General features: G+C 41.5%; 1 protein-coding gene across 3 annotated transcripts in view; it reads left to right on the top strand.

Moving 5' to 3' along the window:
* LOC117457231 (neurobeachin-like) overlaps positions 1 to 22,226 on the top strand; it is a 223,104-nt gene that overhangs the window by 179,810 nt on the left and 21,068 nt on the right. For all 3 annotated transcript variants that reach the window (XM_034097171.2, XM_034097172.2, XM_034097173.2), the window contains 6 exons: positions 6,237 to 6,354; positions 6,440 to 6,542; positions 7,504 to 7,619; positions 9,814 to 9,926; positions 19,288 to 19,428; positions 20,545 to 20,664. In XM_034097171.2, the coding sequence (XP_033953062.1) occupies positions 6,237 to 6,354; positions 6,440 to 6,542; positions 7,504 to 7,619; positions 9,814 to 9,926; positions 19,288 to 19,428; positions 20,545 to 20,664 (711 nt within the window). The remainder of the gene's footprint in view (positions 1 to 6,236; positions 6,355 to 6,439; positions 6,543 to 7,503; positions 7,620 to 9,813; positions 9,927 to 19,287; positions 19,429 to 20,544; positions 20,665 to 22,226) is intronic.

Raw genomic sequence — 22,226 nt, 5'->3', positions numbered from 1 at the left:
ACGAAGGAAGCCAAATCTGTAACATATTATTAAGCAATTCCCAGTGAATAACAGGGATAAAAGGATAATGGATGAGGGTGTCGTTATTACCTTGGTGCTGAGGGAAGCGGCAAAGGTAGAGAGACAAGATTAATTGAGGACGAGTGAGGCGCTCATTGCTCATCAGGCCCTCTCGTCTCACCGCTTGCTCTTTCTGTCCCACTCCTACTCTGTCTCTCCGCCTCTCCATCCTTGTCTCGTTCTTTCCCTTCTTCTCTGTCTTGCTCTGAGCCCCTATCCCCCCCACGCACCACCACCAGGAAAAAATGAAAAGAAAAGTGGGATTTAGAGCGATCAGCTTGGCACTCAGTGGCAGCCAGAGGAAGCTGGTACTCAGGCCACGGAGATTTCAGTCATCTTAAGGCTGACAAGTCCCTGAAAAAGTCCCATTAGGAAAAGCTTGCTGAAAGACACCATACCAAATGACTGCATCCCTTCTCCCGAGCTCCTTAGTGAAGGCACCCTCAAGCTGTTTATCTGGATGATGTGCTCACTAAGTGTGTGCCTGTACAGTATGTGTGTGGCTGTGGGTCATCACTTGAGCATGTTCATATGTGTGTTTACATTTGGTGTGTCTTTGTTTTGTTTGTTGATTAGCTATATCATTTACTTGTAAGACGTCATTAGGTTTTCACTTACAGGAAGGAGACACCATACATTGCATTTCATGGAAACAGACTTGCGTTCACATCAGTTATCCTGATACAAAGGGTTAGTTCTTAAAGCTTGCATTGGAGGTGGCTTGTCAATGAAAAGCAACATTCTTTGATACAGAGAAGTGGCATACATCACAACATCAACAAACTCCATTGGCAAATTGGACCAGTGTAAATTGAAATCAGTTGAAATGTTCTTATAAGATTGAACTTAACAGCTGTGAGTCAGTGAAAACCTCAAATGTCTCTAGTAGTAGTTTTAAAGACACATTTGATCCCAACATCCAAATTATTTATTTGTGGGTTTGCAGTTTATCTTTAGCAGCTAGTAATTTTGTGTTGTACCTGTGAACACTACAAGCAAAGTTCCATTTAGTTCTATTTGTGGAGAGAAGGGAGACATGTTTTACTGTCAATATCTCCAACACGCAGCAACAGTAGCAATCTAATTTATAAATAGCATTACAGGAAAGTGGGAAAGGATATATTACAGTGTGGGAAGAACTGTCGTTTCAACTTTTTTTTTTTTTTTAATCCAATGTATTTTTGCTATTCCTAAAGTAAAATAATTCTGCATTCTGCCATACTTGTGTGAAGGGTACAGTAGAGGTGTGACCATGCACTTGCAATTATTGCTTGTTTAAGGAAATTGCATTTATTTTTCGGTTTCATTTTATTACGTTTGACAAAGAGGGAATGTTTTCGTTTTGGTTTGTTTGTCTGACAACAATATTACAGAGAAAAATGATAGTCCCATTTCTAATGTAACCGAATCACGAGGCATTGGCATGGTATTCAAAACACCATTTTCTTCCCACTTTTTTCATCATTGACAAAATGGCACTTAGCCCTGGAAGAGGCCTGCACTCTCAGATTGCACTTCTAGTTTTGTAAAGTTCCTCCTAACCTTTCAGAAGCCTTGTGCAGGCTTCATGTGGCTTGATACCAACGTTTGGGAATCATTAGTGATGAAAACCCCAAGTCTGAATAACTTCGGATTTATTTTCCACTGCATTTATTTGGGGGTTTATATTTTAACATTGACATATAAAGAATATGTAAAGAACCTTGACTCTTTAAGAAGAAATTGCATACTAGGGGAACGGCTCCTCCCACCTGTCCTACCGTGGCAGTGTTGAAGACAGCGCTGCAGGGCCTGCTAATGTGCGTGAAATACCATTCCTGACATAAATGTTATTGACAAACTCGGCTGGACATTTGGGGCAGTGAACTGTCAGCATATTTAATGCATATTCATCTCCTTTATCCCACTGGTCTTGCCAGAGCACCCGAGTTGTGTCATCTTGCCACACTCCAGCTACCACCCAAATGTATAGTGACACTGATTATGCAAATCTGAATCTTGTTTTCCCCCAATACCTGCATTAGGAGCTTGCTACTTTATTGAAGTTGAGATATGGCTCTCACAGTAAGGAACCCGGTGGAATACTGTCTACTTATAATCTGTGGGAATCGTTGCAGTTTTATATTTATACATTTCATAACAGTTGTCACATTTAGGTGGCATCATATGAGAAATATGCTTTGATGCTAAGGCATAAATCTTTTAGGATGGAAAAGGGATTAGTGCTGAAATAAAAGTGGGGATTTGGAGACGTCGTGGTCAAAGAACTAAGAATTATGTTTGCGTGGCTTTATACAGTTTAAAATGGTTATGGTTGTTTAATTTGACACTGTGTGCCACAACTGAATTGGTTTTAGAAAGAAAACATTTTACTTTTAAAGGGTAGGTTAGGGGTAGCCAAAAAACAAATTACACAAAATGATATATTCTTGCTTACTGTTATACTTATTCACACGTATGGTTTCTGTTTGATGTTTTCACTGAAAATATTATAAGGCCCCATTGTTTTTGAAAAGACAATTCAAATTAATTTCCATGAGCACATTTCATACAGCGCATACACACATACACACATGTCAGTTCACTTCCATTGCACGGGTTGGCAAGAAAATATTTGTATTCTTTTGTAATTTCGGTTAACAGACCCTCTAAGTTATTTTCTATTGATTTTGATTAGCTTCTGATTTAACCTCTTGTGTTATAATATTTGTTATGACCCAGTCTACCACATTGTCTCTGGCTGATGATTCTTTCCAACTTAGTTTAGAGTTGCTCTCTGCTCTCACTGTTACCGGGCGTTATGCTTTCTCCGACTGCTCAACCTCCTCACAGATTTGGCCCATTTTGCCTGGGGTCAGCCATTGAATACTGTATATGCAGTGTGTGCTGATCCTCCAAATTGCCATGTGTGAAATCCATCCCACTCGCTCCTGGGGGAGTAGTCATATCACTCAAAATGAAACTGCCTCTCGTATCCTCCCCTTATTCTTCCACTTGGCTGTTCTCTCTGGCCGCCTGGGACCATGCAGTCGTGAGGCTTTATAGTGGAAGCCTATTAGACAAATCTTAGATGAATGCAGCGGAGGTGCTGTGATACCAGGTTGTCAGAATGCTCCACAGTCTCATATAAATATATCAGTCATGCTGGCTTGGAGGTCTCACTGAATTATATTATTTTCCTGTTTTGGTATAAATGCAGTGAAGGGGGATTGTATTGTCCCATACTGGAGAAAATTGCATCAGGTTTTAAAAAAAATGCTTCGTTAGATTGATTAATAACATCTGTCATAGTGCCTCAGCCAATGTGGGGTTAAAGCTTTTCCAAAGTCACATATGATTAGAATCTATTTCCTTGCATGAAGCGGCTTCCTTTCCTTGTGCTCCATTTGAGCATCTGCACATTATCATGTATGAGTTTCAGCCTAAACACTGGTGTCACCTGTGCCTCTCCTCATCTCATCTGTCACAATATTTTCCCGTTCTCCACCTGTGATGTTCTGCAGGCCGAATGCAGCCTGCCCTCTGTCAAATCAGGGAGAGAAGAGAAAGGGAATAAAGGAGAGGGAGGACAGAGACGCTAAATTGCATTATGGCTATTATGCTGTGGAGGTGTATCTCCCTGCAGCTGGCAGCGCATGCGCCTGTGGCTCTTAATGAGCCTGTGTGGAGGGACCTGTGTGGAAACAAAAGACTGCGCTTGTCGGCCATACCAGACCCCTTCACCCGCCCCCTCACCGCTCCCCCAGCCCTGAGCGTGACAGACCAAGAGCAGAGCGCCGGTCCCTTCCTGGTGGCGTGATTAGATTGGGGCCGAAGTCTCCAGCTGGCAGGCCTGTCTGTGACTGGAGGCGGCCGTCCCCAGCGCTTGTCACTGGCTGACACCTCTGACAGGCAGGGGACAGCTTCAGCAGACAGGTTCATTAAATGGCATTTTTTACAGCTGGGCCTCCAAAAATGAGGGCTGGGCTTTGTCAAATCTCCAAGTCTACAGGGGCCCCTGCGTGTTGGATTGGACCAAAGCTTTGTTGTTATGACACATTTTTTGATCTTGGCTGTTTGAAATCAGCTCTTTTTTCTCCTCTTTAGCCTCTCTTTTGTTGACAGCTAGCCCTTTGGCCTGTACTTTGTCATAGCAGCACAATGTTCACTTTAGCTGGGTAACAAGAGACAGCCAGCACTAAAATAATGTTATATCGACAATCAGTTACTATTTTATAGCTGCTTTTATGACTTTTTCCATTCTTAACATCCTGAAGTGACAAGCCTGTGTGATCTGCATGTTTGCACTTCTTGCTGGTTACATTTTCTTTAATAATACATGATATAACAAATGAAGAATTTGGAGGCAAATGTATGGCGCCGTTATGATAACATGAATAGGGACTTTTTAGAACATGACAAATCATTCAAAGTCTCTTGACATCTAAATGACTTAATATGCATTCAAATAACAGCTCAAGAGTGCCTTGATGAAGTCAGCTGTTCCCATGATGCATATGTGTATGAGTTGCCTTTCAGCATTGCACTCATAAAACTACTTCCACAACATCTGGCTGCAGAGAAGGGGGTGGTGTTTGTGGTGGGGGTGTTGTGGTGGGGGTGGGGGGGTACTGCTGGCCCTCAACAATGCGCCAACAGCTCCACGTCCCTCCTCCTCACCTCCCTTCCTCTCTACTCCCTCGCCAGTCAGCGCGCTACCTCCTCCGGGCCTTGCTGTCTCCTCCGGGCCTTGCTGTCTCTATGACAACTGTTTGAGTTGGGGGTTGCAGAGGTGTCAGGCCGGGGCATGACTGGGAGGAGAGCACCAGAGATGCTGTGCTGCACATCCAGCATCTCCACCTAATCCAATTTTAATTGAGCTCCAGAGATTTTGGACGTAGCACGGAGGTCGGGCATGAGCTATCCCAGGGAGAAATGAAGGCGGCCCGGCTCGAGCTGCACTCTCCGAGCCCGTCACTATTTGAAATGAGCATTAACATCAGACCTAACCCAGCTGAACATCTCACTCTGGCTTCCCTCCCTCCCACCATGCCTCCTCCACCTCAATAACCCCCCACCACACACATACAGACACCCACACGCCTGCGCATGTACTGTAAAGCCTCACCTTCTTACTACCCTGTTATATCTGTATCCTCTCTCACACACCCTCTCTGAACAGAGCCTATGTGTGATTATAACCTGGGAAGTTGATGAGGTTGCTCTGTGGCTCACACTGTTGGACACAATTGTTCAGTCAGAGGGAGGTGAGAGAGTAGGAGGGGGGGAAAGGTGTGTGAGGGCACCATTCTCACCTGTCAGAACAACCGTCTTGGTTTTCTGTGTGTGGACCTGCAGTCCCAGTGGTGCACTAATGATCCTTTGTCTGCTCTCCCCTCTCCTTGATGGTTTTCATTGATTATCTATGTCTCACAAACCCGACGGTACTTTCAATCACAAGTTGTAAAAGACTGACAGTGATTCTGTAGAAAGGTTTATATTTCTGAATGGAGAAGGTGGATTGAGTCGTGATACAAAGTCTCAGTAACCCTTACTTTTTAAAACAATTTTTAAATGGACTGTAATAGTGCACTTTGGATACAAATCATGGAATATTTATTAATGATTCATTTAAAAAGCCTAAAAGTTAGAGAAACAAGCAGCAGTTTTCACAGCCAGTTGTGAAACAATGAATACATACTAGAGCTCTAGCCAATGTCTAACCGACTATTGTTGTAGTGTCCACAAACGGTTCACAAAGATGTTCTTAAACCTAGCAGCTGCCAACTTTCTTTTAAGTGAGTTGAGTTAAACATTGATCTTCTTGCCAGGGTCTGCTTCTGTCATGTTATCTGACAAAGTTGGGAAAACAGTGTTGGCTCACGTAATGCGCTTGTGTCCATTTTGCAGCAAAGCAGCAGCTACATTTATTTAGTTTTAATAATTTAAATCATAATCTGAGACTTTTCTGCTTTCAATCGTGATAGGGTTCTGCAATTCCAGCAGCACTGTAGAGCAACATTAAACAAAAATGTAAAGCCTGTTGCTCGACTTCATCAGACGACATCATCTGTAACATACTGTCCTGGTGATTTATGGTATAGTAGGCATATAGAAAAAGACAGTAGACATGATCTCTGGTTTGATCCAGCTATTATAACCTGAGGGACATTCTCTCTTCTTCTCTGCCCTTCTAGGTCCGAGCATACACTGAGGGTTTACATGGTAAGTGGATGTTCAGTGAGATTCGGGCAGTTTTCTCTAGACGCTACCTCCTGCAGAACACAGCGATGGAGGTCTTTATGGCCAACAGAAGTAAGTGGAAGTGCCAATTACAGCACTTGAAGTCCGTGCCTCTCCTGCTCTTCATCACTAAGGGATTTCTCTCACTGTTTCACAGCATCAGTCATGTTCAACTTTCCTGACCAGGCCACGGTAAAGAAAGTGGTCTATAGTCTTCCTCGAGTGGGAGTGGGCACCAGCTATGGACTCCCGCAAGCCAGGTGGGTTGCAAATACAAAACAATGTAAAATATTTCTCATATGTAATTCCTTCATGGCGGATGTTGCATCCTTTGTGTTGTGTAGCATCTGCACAGCTAGCCTGCAGCAGAGTCATTTGAAGTCCCAGTGCTGCAGTTATTGAAGTGTACGTGCACTGACCCTGACTGAACTGACCTCATTCTCTGACAGAAGACTTTATACAGCAGGGTTGCAGCCAGGCCACAGACCAGAGAAAACCCACATATTCCCTTCAGACTCTCATAGTGCTAACAGGCCCATTTATACACTGTTACAACACACACACACACAATTTCCCAAGATCTCCATCCAAGTCAATTCATTGGATATAAAGCAAGCCAGCCTGTGTTAACAAATTGTAAATAAAATCTTTTTTTCAATTTACTGAAATCAACATTTTTAACTTGGGAAAACCGTTCTGCTATACTCGTTCTCTCATCTGAAGCTGGACCTCTTCTCGGTATGTTTATTCTAAAATGGACGACAAGAGTTTGTCTTCAGCTATTAAATGTCATCAAGGTTCAAGGCTTTTATTAGCCATACGTTCATAGCTACAGTGTAGTTATGACGATGACAATCTTAGGTCACAGGCTCCACCAACAGTGTAACACAATAAAACTGAAAAACTGAAATAATTGTGCAAGTAAATACAAAAAAGGTAATAGTGCAATAAGAGTCTATATACAAGTGATTGGAATATGATATATTAGATAAATAATTTGTAAGTTTCAGCCAGATGAATGTTATGGATGTTGTTTCAAAAGTTCAGGTGTTTAATAGTCTTATGGCCTGTGGGGTGAAACTGTCCCTGAGTCGGTTCTTGTATCAGTTTTCTGTGATGTCAACAATCTTTAAAATGTAGGCTTGCCTCATAATTACTGAATGTTCTTTTCTTAATTGTTCAACATTATAGTTTTCTGGTTTGTTGTTTGAATGTTTTTAGGCGCATCTCCATGGCCACCCCTCGGCAGCTTTTCAAATCCTCCAACATGACCCAGCGCTGGCAGAGGAGAGAGATCTCAAACTTTGAGTACCTCATGTTTCTCAACACTATCACAGGTAAGGATTCCTCATACCATAGAGTGCTGTAATTATAAAGTGAAACTCTGTACTTTAACTATGAAAAGTAGCCCAAAGTAGGAAAATAATGTATTCTCTGTTTCACAGCCATCAGTTACATAGATAGATTCTGATTTGTTTTCGTCCTTATCTGTGCAGAATTCACAACCAGTTAGAGGGTAAAGTTGTAATCTATTATCTACATGAGTTTCTCCACCATTAGTCCTATGACTTTAAGTTTAGCTATCATGATCAATAATCCTTATGTGTCAGTTGCATCGGAAACATACCATAAGTGGCCCCGGGTCTGTCATATCTGTTTAAGAATCCATGGTAACCTAAAGTGGTGCTCAGCGCGATAGACTTCAGTGTTCATGTGAGTGTGCTGTTTGAAGCAAAGAGCAGGCGCAGCAGATTTTGCCGGATAATTAGTGCCTGACTTTGTGGGAGCGTACACATGATGTGTGTCTGCGGAGTTGAGAGGTTCTGTTGTCGACTCTCTGATCTGAACTGCAACTAACCGGGAAGGCGAGAGCGACTGCACGCTGCTCTGAGAGGTGTCATCTTCTCTCTTGCTGCAGATTCATGCATATTTATATTTAGCTCGTGCTTGAGTTCGATACATTATTGTCAGCTAATTAGATGTAAGGCAGACAGAAAAACATGCCCAAAATTCATTAAAAGTCCCTGGTAATGACCTGGGCTGACAGGGATGTCAGAATAGTGTGGGGCGGCAGACAGGCGGGGGGAGTTAGGGTGATGTGCTGAGAAGAGGTGCGAACGGGAAGTGGTCCTCTAATTAAACACTATTCCACTGTTATTAACATCCTGCCACCCAACTCAGGCCCTCAGCAGAAGCAGGTTGAAATACTGCAACACACAAGTCGCTGCTTCCTTTTCACTGTGTGGCATTAACCTGGCTAATTATGCTCTCTAGCTTTCCCTAATATCCTGGATATTCTGCAGAAGCTTTCCCATTGACTAGCCTGACACATATTATCACAAGGGCTGCTTGATTTCAATTACTGTATTGTATGCCACTCTTCAGCAGTGCAGGACTGAGCAGACACACACTGTAAGTTGAAAACATTTAGTTGACAATTATTAAAAAACGTATGGCTCCAGCAAGCAGATTTATTTTATATAAGGTTCCAAATGCAGTGTATTGCATAGTTGTGTTCATGAGCTTTCATTCAGAGGTAATACAACCGTTTTTGTATTGACCTTAGAGTTGCCACTTCCTGGCCATTACAATAGAGATAGAAGGTCAACTTAAGAAGACAATGTTCTTTGGGTCATTGAAATTGCTGATGTGAGATATTCTTAGTCAGTCATCAATCATGAAAATGTAACAGTTATAATGTTCAGGTGTTAGTTGTAATGTTCCTTCTGTAATGATGTGATTATGTGTAACTTTGAAGTTGACCTTGACATCACCAATGATCCCTTTTCATTTTTCTCAGCGGTTAACATAAAGTATTGCTGCCATCTTTTACAATCAATTTGCTTTGAGCCTACATTTTTTTGCTTGATTTATTACCAGCAGTAAACATTCCAACAAAACCATCTATGGCAGCCCTATCCCAATCCTGGATTACAACTGGCCACCACCTGACCTCACAGCTGTGTCAGTGTCATCTTCAAAGAAAAAGTAGAACATTAATGACAACAGGCAACATACTCTTGGCTTTTCCCATGGATTTGCTGTGGCACATTTTGCCATCTGAAAACCATATTCCCACTGCAAGAGAATAGAGGAAACCCACATCTGGCCAATCAGCGCATCAGACTTGCAGCTACATTTCAGGCATTGGGAGTCATAACTCTCTTAAGAATCTTTAGACACTCCTTTACATAGACTCCTTACAACTTGAAGGCTGCTTCATCTGGCCCCCTGTAACTCCCACAGTCCATTGGCAACGTACACTCAGCAGGAAAAGGCATGGGGAGTTCTGAAAACAATCCCTCATAGAAGAGAGAGCTTACCATTAGTTTATGTGTTTCTCCTCCAGACGCCGTATGAAACAGGAAGTGCGTCTGATTGAGGGCTCTGAGATTGGGGGCTTGTTGGAATGTTGCATGCTGATCCCCCAATGTAACTGAAGCCTCAAGTGCACCCTGCCCCACTTTCAACCCCTCTGTTCCCTTCCAATCCTTCATCACTCACAGATTTCTGTCTGCTCTGCGTGTCTAGGGAGGACATACAATGACCTGAACCAGTACCCGGTCTTTCCCTGGGTCCTCACCAACTACGACTCAGAGGAGCTGGACCTGACCTTGCCAGGGAACTTCAGAGATCTCTCAAAGGTACCGAGGCCTCTCGGCCGTGCACCTCAGTGTGACAGAGAGAAGGGGGGGGGGGCAAGTAGGGGCGGCTGGCTCTGACGGCAGGGGATTTCCTTATTAAGATCCAGACAGTAAAAGCATATCATATTTAATAGCTGAGGAATCATGTGCAGAGTCTAAAGTCATGAGGTGGAATGCCGAATGTGGGAAATGCTGATCTTAACATCCTGAAATGCACTCAAATACATTATGTTAGTTCACTCCCCTTTTATTTGGATCTGTATTATCTCAGCACAAACAGTAGTATATCCTTGACCTAAAAGTGTCTTAGTGGTTTCTGCATCAGAGGCTTTTTAAAATTGTATTTTATAACTATATGAACCTTGAATAGTAATCCCTACAATGCTCACAATTCAAAGATTTTTTAGATAGGGAGATTTAGTCAATAATTGTATGATCTCAACGAGCACTGGGCCATGTGGTTTAAACTATTATCATAATGTTAAAGCCACTTAAATTGTCATCTCTTTATCAACAAGTAATGATGTGGCTACTTGGAAAGGACTCGCTCATAGGAACCCACCGAGAATTATCACCCGATTATTTTAATAATTATTACGATGTACTGTCACATATAGAATATTGTGTTTGTTTTGGACCTCAGGAAGTATAACTTCTACTTATATTACAGCTAACAGGGGTCCTAATGCATTCAATTTAATTCAACTTCAAAAGTGATAACATGTCAATGTGTTTAGAGCATGTTACTGCTGCCCCCAAATAGACAAGAAAATCCTTCATGCAGGTAAAACACTTTTTAGTTTTACATTCAGCTTTCTTTACATTTTTAAATCTAAAAAAAAATCATTCAAAATCATTCATTTGAACAACAGAACACTATGATTTATATTCATGTTGAATTGTTGGCCAGCCGAGTCGTTTCTACAGAAGGCAATCATTAGATAGTGTAATGTCCAGAATATAGCTAGTCATTTGTATTAATAAAACATTGTTATTGAACAAGTTTCTGCTTGGATTAGACTTTCAAGGTTGATGAACGGACACCGGGTCATGAGCACAGTGTTGCAGTGAAAGTCTTTCTAAATATGGCGTTTATAAAATGCATCAAGCTGTGCTGTAGCGAGAGTCCTGCGAGCGCTGCCAAATCACAAGAGCTCAGACACGATGACACTAATGCCCTACAACTCTGGGAGAGTTCAGCAGTTTGCTCTGTCTTTGACTGAAGAGGAAAAGGCAGCGGATCACTGTACCACACATTGTGGCTTGTTTACCACCCCCATGTCTCCTTCTCTGCCTCTTCCTCTCTCTTGCACATACAAACTGCAGCGCACTGACCTGAACACAGTCACATTCCTGTCTGAGCTCTCTCTCGCTCGCTTTTCGCTCCCTTATTCCCGCTTGTTTCCCTCAAAGCGCCGACATTCTGACTTGGAGCCTCGCTTCACCATCATAGTTCTCAACAGTTAGTAGCTTTTACAGCTGTTCATAACGTGTGTTTCATAGTGGGAGAAGAGGAGAACCTGGAAGGGAAAAATAAAAGTTGTTTTGGACTACACAAAGAAACGTGGACTAACTAGATGAGGACATTTTGAGTCTGAACAATTGTGCAGCACATCTATCATTTCTGTTAACCTCGATGGTTTTGGACAAATCGCTCAGTTGTGTGTCTTGTCTCCGTCATCGCAGCACTTATCTGCTTTCGGCTGCTCCGGCCTGTGGGGCATCCAGGTGGGCTGGAGAGCCCTGGGATGTGTGTGTGTGCATATGTATGTTTGTGTGTCTTTTGGGGGTGGGGGGGTGACCATGGCTGAGCCATGTGCAAACCTCCGGCCCCGGGGAGACAGTTATGTATTGTAATGTATTCCAGTGACATCCTCCCATGCTGTTTACAGGGCTGAGCTGCCTTCATTAGCATGAGTTCACAGCCTGGGTCTCCTGACAGTTGTCCTTGGAACCCCGGGGCTCTTACCTCCAAAAGTTCACAGATAGCGATGCAGGGAGGGACAGAGGCCCCCTCACTTCTCCTCTCGGCTTGGTATGCCCTTTTGTTCAATTATGGATCAGAGGTAGCAGCACAGTCTCTGGAGACGTGTTCGGTTTATATTAGGGTGGTGTGTGTCTCTGAGGTGTGTGTCCATCGGGTGTGGTTGTGTACCACCATAGGCTGTGTGTTTGGTTACTAAGACCGTGTATCAACTCACATTTTTTTATAAAGTACCAATGTTTCAATGCCAAAAGCAATATGATGTTTGTCTACTTATCCTTTGTTTTATTTAACAAAACAAGTTAACCTTCCAAAAAATGTATCAACTGACTTATTGAAGACTTGGACAAAGACAAATCCATCAAAGCCATAAATGACAGCTTTCGGACTATCATTATTGTCATTTGCTACTCAGGCTTATTTGCTGCATTTAGCCTATTCATTCATTCCTGTTTTAATTTGTATGTTTAATTTGCTATTCTGCAGTTGAATAATATCAAATGACCTCAAGTAAAATCAAACGTCACTCCAGAGCTCAGTGATAGATAGTGATAGGCATATCATTAGTCCTATGTCAAAACAGTGGATACAACTAAATGATAGACCTTAAACTGACTTTTTATTCTTAGAATTATCCCACGCTAGCATTGCACAATCTGGGAGTTTTCTTTCCCACAGATCAGAGTCCTACCTGAGACCTGTTTGTTAATTACAGGTGACTATCACTTGATGGACAGCATTGTACAAATTGCTTGTGGTCTGTGCTGATTTGCAAAATAATGTCCTCCCAAACATACTGCACACACCTACAATTACCTGCGGTTGGGCATTCAGTGAGCTGTGAACAGTGCTACTGAGCTCTGCATTGCTTTGCCTCAGGGCCAGAGTTCTGCATATTTGGATGTCACATACATTCATGCAGTGAAGTGATTCATTAGATTGTAATGATTATTTCGTGATTGAGTGACAAGTGGATGATAGATATGGGGAAGCCAATCTTCCTCACGCTGTTAAATGATGTGGTGGAAATCATACAATTGCATAAGAATGTGAAAGAAGCAGATGTGGTTTAACACTGTGCTACTTTAACCTCAGACTCAAATGTATTCGATATGTCCTTGTAACATTTCGAAGAGACACACAAGAGCATTTCTCAACCCATATTTAGTGTTAACATTTTGATTCCACCATACTTAAAATCACGTAAATAATGTGCTAAAGGTGTTGATTTCCCTTGTTATTATACACTGGAATGAGCTGCGCTGAGATAGAGAAACCAATTTTAATATTTTATTTAGGGTTCTTCTGTAGGACTGAGTAAAAGCTGAGAAGCCTATCTGCTGTAAACACCCCCCCCCCCCTCTACACTTTTCCTTCCTTTATGGAGTCTTCCTCACCCTCACTTCCACTCCAGTCGGGCTGTGTGGGAGCACATCTGCTTTATCTTGAGTTTGAGCCACTTGATTGCATTAGACTGGAGCTGCATGCAGCACTGCCTCTGACGAGGCAAGCAAAAATGACCGTGACTTCTCCTGACAGAGCACCATAGCAACATACTGTAATGTAATTACTTCTGAAATATAAAATGCAATATGCGTCTCTTTGGGAGGTAGCTTACCAACCAAACAAACAGAGGTGCTCTCTGTTCACTCGTTCACCAGCAGCCGGGTTCATTTGGAATGGAACACCAGAAATGATCCTGATTGAAACTGAAGCCGAATCTAAGTTTGATCGGACTTACTTTAGTCGTGATGATGTATTCAACTGGGTCAGGTGTTATACAAGAAATGAACTCAGATAGAAGCAAGTGTGGGACTGTCTGAACCAGTTGTTTTCATTGTCCCATATCTATGATCATTGGGAAGTGGAAGGGAAAGAGAAGAGGTGATTATTTGTGTTGCATAGAGGTAACTAAGCAAAGCCTGATTTGGAATTATTAACCAATGGGACTATGACAGGAATAAAGGAAATGCAGGACCACTGAAGTTCTTACCCTATCTTATTATAAAAATGTTTTTATTTCCCAGTCAGCATCTTATCAAGTATACATTCTCCTAATATTATGTTGTTGTATTTTCGTAGTCAAACCTAAAGCATACCAGCAGTATACAGTTGCAAGAACACACTTTGGATTCTCCACACATAGCGTTGTGTGTTCCTTCCAAACAACTCAGCTTTGGTTTCATCTGTCCACAGAATATGTTGCCAGTAGTGCTGTGGAACATCAGGTGCTCTTTCGCAAACTTCAAACGTGCAGCAATGTTTTTTCTGGACAGCAGTGGCTTCCTCCGTGGTGTCCTCCCATGAACTCTATTCTTGTTCAGTGTTTTACGTATCGTAGATTCGTCAACAGAGATGTTAGCATGTGCCAGAGATTTCTTTAAGTCTCTAGCTGACACTCTGGGATTCTTCTTCACCTCATTGAGCATTCTGCGCTGTGCTCTTGCAGTCATCTTTACAGGACGCCGGCCACTCCTAGGGAGAGTAGCAACAGTGCTGAACTTTCTTCATTTATAGACACTTTGTCTTACCGTGGACTGATGAACATCAAGGCTTTGAGAGATACTTTTGGAACCCTTTCCATCTTTATGCAAGTCAACATTTCTTAATCGTAGGTCTTCTAAGAGCTCTTTTGTGCGAGGCATGGCTCACATCTGGCAATGCTTCTTAAGAATAGCAAATTCAAAACTGGTGTGTATTTGTTATAGGGCAGGGCAGCTTTAACCAACACCTCCAATCTCGTCTCATTGATTGGACTCCAGGTCGGCTGACTCCTGACTCCAATTAGCTCTTGAAGAAGTCTTTAGCCTCGGGGTTCACATACTTTTTCCACCCTGCACTGTGAATGTTTACATGGTGTGTTCAATAAAAACATGAAAACATATCATTGTTTGTGTGGTATTAGTTTAAGCAGACTGTGTTTGTCTATTGTTGTGACTTAGATGAAGATCAGAACACATTTTAGGACCAACTTATGCAGAAATCCAGGTCATTCCAAAGGGTTCACATACTTTTTCTTGCAACATATACATGAATATTTGGACAGCGTTATTTGACCAGAATGTGACATTTATAAACATACAACATATTCAAAGCAGTTGTTTTGGCCAAGGCAGCACACTTAGAGATGTAGAGCATTGGGACTAACCTAGAAGTAGCCTTTTAAATTATGTTATGCTTGAACTCTTCGACAAGCAACCAGTGGGGAAGCTACTTTATGCCAAGCTGAGAGTGCATTGTCTTGTTTTGCCATGAGTATAATGTAGAAAAAGTGTCTCTTTCAAGTCATCACAATTTCATGTGGTTTAGTTTCTTGGTGTACATAGTCTGTTTCGATGCTGAGGACAGTAACACATATTTCACTCAATTAATAAACAAGATTGTAACATTCAACAGAGCTGAGACTGAGTGTGAATATTCATCACCAACTTTAATTAGATCTGCTATCACAACTATTGTAGTCATATGGTGACATGGTCATATCGAAGGAAACCGGGATACAATAAATACAAAAGACGTTCTATCCAAACACTCAACCCAACCTTTATACACACAGGCGGCCAGAAAACCCCATAAGAAGGTTCATTTTTATGTTTTTCTTAACTTGTCACCATCATTTGTATACATCACTTTACATCTATAAATATACATTTAATTTGCTTTACATTCTTCTTCTGGGAAAAAGCCAGTTTAGTGTTTTTTATGTTCACCCTAACTACATTTGGTTTTCCCTGCTTGTTTTATGCGTTTGTTTTTTTACATTTTGTTGAGTATACATTTTCAATCCCTATTTGAGCAGTGTTCAACACACTTCTCAAGGATGTAGGAGAACTGTTGCCATGCAGTCTGTAGCTCAGCAAACCATTTTCTCGTAAATAAAATGAAAACGATCTTACTTCTAAGTCATATAGAAAATGCCTTATTGTATTTATGCTTACACTGCAAAACTACGCTGTGAGAACACTGTGCCCGATATTCTGTAACCCTAAGAATGAATAGGATTATAACTTTAGATCGCTTCCCTTCCTCTTTATTAAAGACGTGTGTTTGTGGTAAGTTTAGTCCCTGGAAAAGATAGATAGGGTGTTGGCAGCACATTTGGTACTTTTGCATGTATCAAAACAAAACTGTCAGCTTAACGCTAATTAATATATTAAATATCACATACTCCTGACTCTGCTAGCATCGTGAAAATAGTTGTTCAGATTATTCTGAAAACATTTAATGACACTGCACATTTAAGATCTATGCTAATTTGTTAGCTTTAATAGGATTGTCTTGCTTTTATTATCTGCTTATTCTTTCCATGATGCATACTTATTACCTGCAGCAGTCTTTTCCGTATTCTTTCCCTCACACATTTATTAACTGGGTCTTTCATACAGCTCTAACATGTATGAGTTACTCCAGCGGCCGTTTAACAGAGTGTGAGACGTCTTGTGACTTGCACCCCGATCCAGCTGGGCCAAGATGTCACATGCTTGGCCATTATCACCTCATAAATCTATGCAGATCTCAATAAACTTCTCTTTTAGACTATTCAATTGTGCTAACACTGATGTGGACTGACATTAAATTCTAAGGAAGAACAAAAAAATGGCCCCATTTAATTTTAACCTAGAGCTTCAGGCATGTGCACTGTGTCACACGTGGATATGAACCTAATCTTCAAAATGACCAAGAGAGACTGTCTGTCGCTGATGTTGCATACAAACCGTACCCAGACAAAATAATAGTGCCATTTTAATAATGTTAGAATAAGTGAACTTAAATAGAGGGCTTTTATTTGATTTCTTCTGACCTCTGAGCTCGGCTTTCAGGTGGAAACGCTGCCATTGATTGCATTACCAGCCTCCCTTCTCCTTTGTTACTGAGTCAGTGTTACTGAGTATATTAATATTGACTGCCAATATGCCCCCGAGGCTCTTATATTGGACAGGGTGATTGAAAAGGCAGAGAAAGCAATTTATTCACCAATAAACGTGTGTTTAATGGAAGTCATTTTGTTGCCTTAAGAACACATGAAAATGAAACAGCCACCAAAGGGCAAAAACCCAGTGATGGTGTCAGTAGGATATTGAAATTATTACTGCGGCTGCGGTTAAATAATTAACCACGCTATCCAAGGTTTGGCCTTACTAATGAAATAATTGGATGTTTGTCAAATAAATATAGATTTTTTTATTTTTTTTACATCCTCACAATAATTGGGCAGCATAAATACATCCAATAAACTTTGAATGATTAATTATAGCAAATGTTAAGATCCAAAATGTTTTCTGCAAAACTGCTTGCTGACTTTTTTTAGTTTTAGTCATGATTGAATTAACTCAATGGCGTTGTAACACTATAGGCCATGGTGTCGCATGATTAGATTACACTGTATTGTTTAAGTCATGGAAACTCCCCTCAGTAGCGCCCAGAAGGGCTCTGAACACAGATGGGAGTAGCAGTGCTGAGTAAAGTGTTTGGCTCAGTGTGTGCGTTGGGTGTAAATCAGGTCAGCCAGGGTTAATCCACATGGATTATCCACAACATTTAGCAGGAGACGCTCATATCTCCTCCCTCCATCCTCAGCGCGCCATGCTGCTCACCCCTGCCACCTTACCGCTGTACATTTCAGACAGAAGACAGCGCAACAGGACATTTTTAGGGTTCAGGGGAATAATGGGGTCTGACAGACAAATCCCAGAGTAAAGCTCCTTGACTGCCCTGAACTCTCCCCCAGCCCTTCACCAGACGCACCACAGGTAGCCTATTAGGGAACTACGAAGACTCTGCAAGTCTTAGTGCTCAATTATTCTTTACTATTCTGTGTGCTGTCCTAACACAATAAATTGTAAACTACGCACGCAACACAATATGTTACCTGTAAATCAAAGTAGATGGACTGTACCTTTGGGCTTCAATACATTTCACTGCAGCCATGCGTTTGGAACATCATTTCTCCTGCTTCCTGATGGTATTATTGGCAGCATGTAGTCTATTTCTCCAGGCCAAAACTCTGCTGCTATATACTGTATACATATTGTACTACACAACCTAGGGGTTTAATGCAGGAAAAACATTTCACCTCTAATGCAGATCACTCTTCTATAAGTGTTTGAGTGTAATTTGTGTGTTCGCCAATGTAAGTAAGTCAGATTTGGTCTAATAGATAAGTCAGACACGTTTAAGTATTGCACATGTTTTATCAAAGGATTTACCATTAGTGAAAACTAGGTTCTTGTTTTTGAGTTTATAAGATATTTATGAAAGAGGATTAGGGCCAGATACAGTATAATCTTTTTTCTGACCAAAAGTGATTGTTATTGGGGGGGGGGGGGATCCTGAGATTAAAGTCAGAATCCTGAGAAGAAGTCAGAGCTTATAAATTGTTTTCACGTGGCCCCAATCCTCTTCTGTAGTTCTGAGATGATACACTATGAGAGAAACCTATTTTTGTATTCCAAAATACCTTGTTACATTATAAAGGTCCCCAATTACTATACTCTCACATATATGCATTGACTTGCATGGTGATACACTGACCCGGCCAAGATCCTACAAGAAGTATACAATGATGACATCAGGCTCCAGGATTCCAGTATTTCAACAAGCAATATATTGCAGCGACTTCACATGAAGTGTGGTTTTCACTGACCCAATAACGCAGTACTATAAGTTGAGTCAGACTGTGTGGTTGGGAAGAATAGAGCAGTTAAGATGGTATTAGCAAAGAAAAGAGCTCATATTGCTTTTATTATAAAGTATTCACACTGGCTTACAGCTTACTAATAATATGAATTTTAAAATCCTGGAACTTTCTATAAATCATGGACCTGTCTTTCACTATTGTTAATATTGTTTCATGACATGTGACTGTTATAGTACTCAGATCTACAGTAAACCAAACCCACAACAGTTTAAAGACAGCCATACTTTTATTTGACCTAATGCCTTTTGTTACTATTTTCATCTTTAACCTATATTGGAGATTGTGGCAATGGCTTTGAGCACATAGGTACTGTAAGCCTTGGTTGTGTTGTCGTTACTGTAAATAAGCCCCATAAAACTAAATGTTTTAGTTGTATGTCAAAATGACATTGGTCACTGTTTTATTTGTATTTGTAATATATGACTTTATCAAATATATTACAAAATAATTCATATGTATTGCTTTCATGGCGCCCACCTTCAGGTTAATGTTTAATACATTGTATATTTACAGTATCCCATAAATAGAAGACATACTCAGAGGTAAAACTCATGAGGAAGTGTTCATTTCCTCAGGGTCTCTTTGAGGGTAAAACCTCTGTTTTGAATAAAGAGGCAAATATGGAGCAATTTATTTATTTGCAAAAACTCAACCTATAATTATTGTGTTTTTGTTTCCAGCCCATTGGTGCTCTGAATCCAAAGCGTGCAGCCTTCTACGCTGATCATTATGAGACCTGGGAAGACGACCAGGCACCACCTTGTCATTACAACTCCCACTACTCCACAGCTGCCTCCACGCTGCACTGGCTTGTCAGAATAGTAAGTCAAATCACTCCTTCAAGCACCTTCACACTCATTATTGTTCTGTGTTCAAAATCCCCAAATTAGTCAAGCGCCCGAATAGAAATGAAGCCAAACCCACATCCTCAGACAGCTTTTCATTTTTGAGTCTGCATTAGTTGATTGTCACTTGTCAGACTTGATGATGCTGTTACTTTGAGGTCTGTCGGCTTCTGCACAGGAAACAGCTCGACATCTCAATTTGATTGGGCCCGAGTTAGACCAATGGCGCTCAGAAAACACATTTCACAGGCCAGTAAACCGGCATATGTGGACTAAATAAAGAGTGGCTGGGTAATGATTTACAGAGGCTGCTGTGACAGGTTTATGTGTTTCAGGCAACCCAGTGAGCGCTGGAGACATGTCCATCAAGGTTACTGAGCACTGTCCTCATTTACTCTGCAAGAGGAGGAGGAGGAGGAGGAGGAGGAGGAGGAGGAGGAGGAGGCCCACGCACTCTCCCAATCTGTTCCTCGCAAAACATGCCCTTTCAACCTGCACGGCTTCTTTGAGTTGCTGTACATTCGATTTTGAAGTCAGCTTATTAATTTGAAAAAAAGCTTCATAGGGAGTTTGTACTGTACTTCCCCTCCTCCCCCATCATTAGTAGCTAAAGGCTGATGAACTGAAGGAGCTCCCTTGACAGCAGTTAGATTAGCCTCTGTGGGTTTGTTTCCACAATCCCTTTCTTCCTTTGGTGAGTGATCCATCCGCTCCAACCGGCAATGGTCGCCATCTCAGGCTGAGAAAACCACATTTGAGCCAATTATCATTATGGCTTATTGTACTCACAAAGAACACTAATTATTCCCCCCCAGGCTTGTATCCAATGAATGACTGATTCCTTTAGACTATCGCAGAAAAAACCGACAATTAAATATTGCAATTTATTCTGACTATTCACATGTATTTGAATAAGCTGCATGGTGATCCAGTTATTCCAACAGTTCTGATGTTTTTCGTTATTTTAATTATAATGGTTGCATTTGAAATGCAGATCAAGAGGGTGAAAAGGATGATGATGAGGATGATGATGACTTTAGATTTGGGTGGGGATCTTTGATCTTTGTGATGTCAAATTCGCTTTCTTTTTAGGAGCCCTTCACCACATTCCTCTTTGGTACCAATAACGACAAGTTCGACCACCCTGACCGCACCTTCTCAGCCATCGCCCGCTCTTGGAGAAACTGTCAGAGGGACACCTCCGATGTAAAGGTGAGAGGCACAACAAAAGCATAAGGATACATGTCTACAGAAGTGTGCCCTTAACAGGGTAGAGGTTAAATGTGTGATGATTATCTGCCTATATATATATTTATATATAAGTCAATATAGTGTAGTAGTTAATATAACTAAATATGTGATCCTCATTGTCAGACATCTTTTTTAAGCTGGTGTTAGGGTAGTGTGAGTATTTCTTCCTGAGCTCAGTTATTCAGTTACAGCAATATCTACCAGCCAAATTGCAAGTATACAGTATATATAATTGGCAATATAAACATAACCAGACTCTGACTCGCAATGCCCCCCTCCTCAGTTAATGTGCCTCAACACCACTGCAAAAATATATACCATTAATAATGAATGCCTCATACAAAGAATCCCAAAGACCATGGTGTACAGGGATATCCTTAGAAATGCGCATTTGATTTATCACATGCCGAAAACAAACTATCTCAGAGGTGGACTGATCCTGTATCTGTGCATGCAGGCACTCATGAGTTTGAACAAAGGCTGTGTCTGAGAGAAAGACAAAGCCCTCCCTCGGCAAATCCACAGAGCAGTCACCGAAAATGCTGAACCCTGCTGATTCGCCTCCATTTTGCCCACTGCATAACACGCCGCAGGAATATGCACTGACCTCAAAGTGTCATATATTTCTAGCACACCCCGCATCGGGTTGTGTTGCCCCGGGCAATTAATAAAGCATTAATGACAAAAGCTATTTAAAATGTAGTCTTTTATGTAGGGACAGGGCTTTTACTCACCAGGAGCTAGGGGGGGGGAGTAACCAACTATGTGAGGCAGAAAGCTGCAAGCTTTCCAACAGCTGAATAGTCAAACGCCACCCTGTTAACAAATACTGCCTACTTTCTACTACTTGTATGTCTGCATGCATTTGTTTTTACACACATAAGATGGCTACTGATCTATTAGGAGAGGCATTGTACTGTGGAGGGCAATGCTGGATTACTAACAGTATTTCATAATGTATGAGAACAGTTGTTTGGTTTACTCATGATGCAATATAGGGCAATGCCGCTATGTTGACTGATTACATTCATATTCTTGACCTTTTTATAATAATCTCCTTTCCAGTTTTATAATTTGTTCTGTTTTGTCCTCCTACCTAGTTTATAATGTTTTATATTTGTTGTTTTTATTGCACTAAGCAATTGCCCGATAAAAATCCTATCCAAAATTAAATGGAAGGAAAGCATAGGTTTCCATGCATGCAATCTGAAAGGCAGCCCAACACATAAATGCCATGTAGCCACCATGTAGGGACTGAGCGGAGGGACTGGGGGTTAAGGTCAGCCTGGGCCCGGCCCACCGAGCGGGCCATCAGGCCTCTGATTAAAAGGCAGCTTGTTTTTACCAGGGTCTTTCCTTCATTAACCCCGGCCTCCTCCAGCAGTAATGACGACAAGACCAAGGGAGGCTAAACCACTGATGGGTATGACCTCCTGAAAGAGCAAGTCAAATGGAAACAATCCTGCACTCACCAAGCCCCTCATCTCCCGACCACCCCTTCATTATTGTGCATCCATACCTCT

Source organism: Pseudochaenichthys georgianus, chromosome 13 (genome assembly GCF_902827115.2).
Source record: "Pseudochaenichthys georgianus chromosome 13, fPseGeo1.2, whole genome shotgun sequence".
Taxonomy (NCBI): Eukaryota; Metazoa; Chordata; class Actinopteri; order Perciformes; family Channichthyidae; genus Pseudochaenichthys; species Pseudochaenichthys georgianus.
This window is presented reverse-complemented; position numbering and strand designations above follow the sequence as displayed.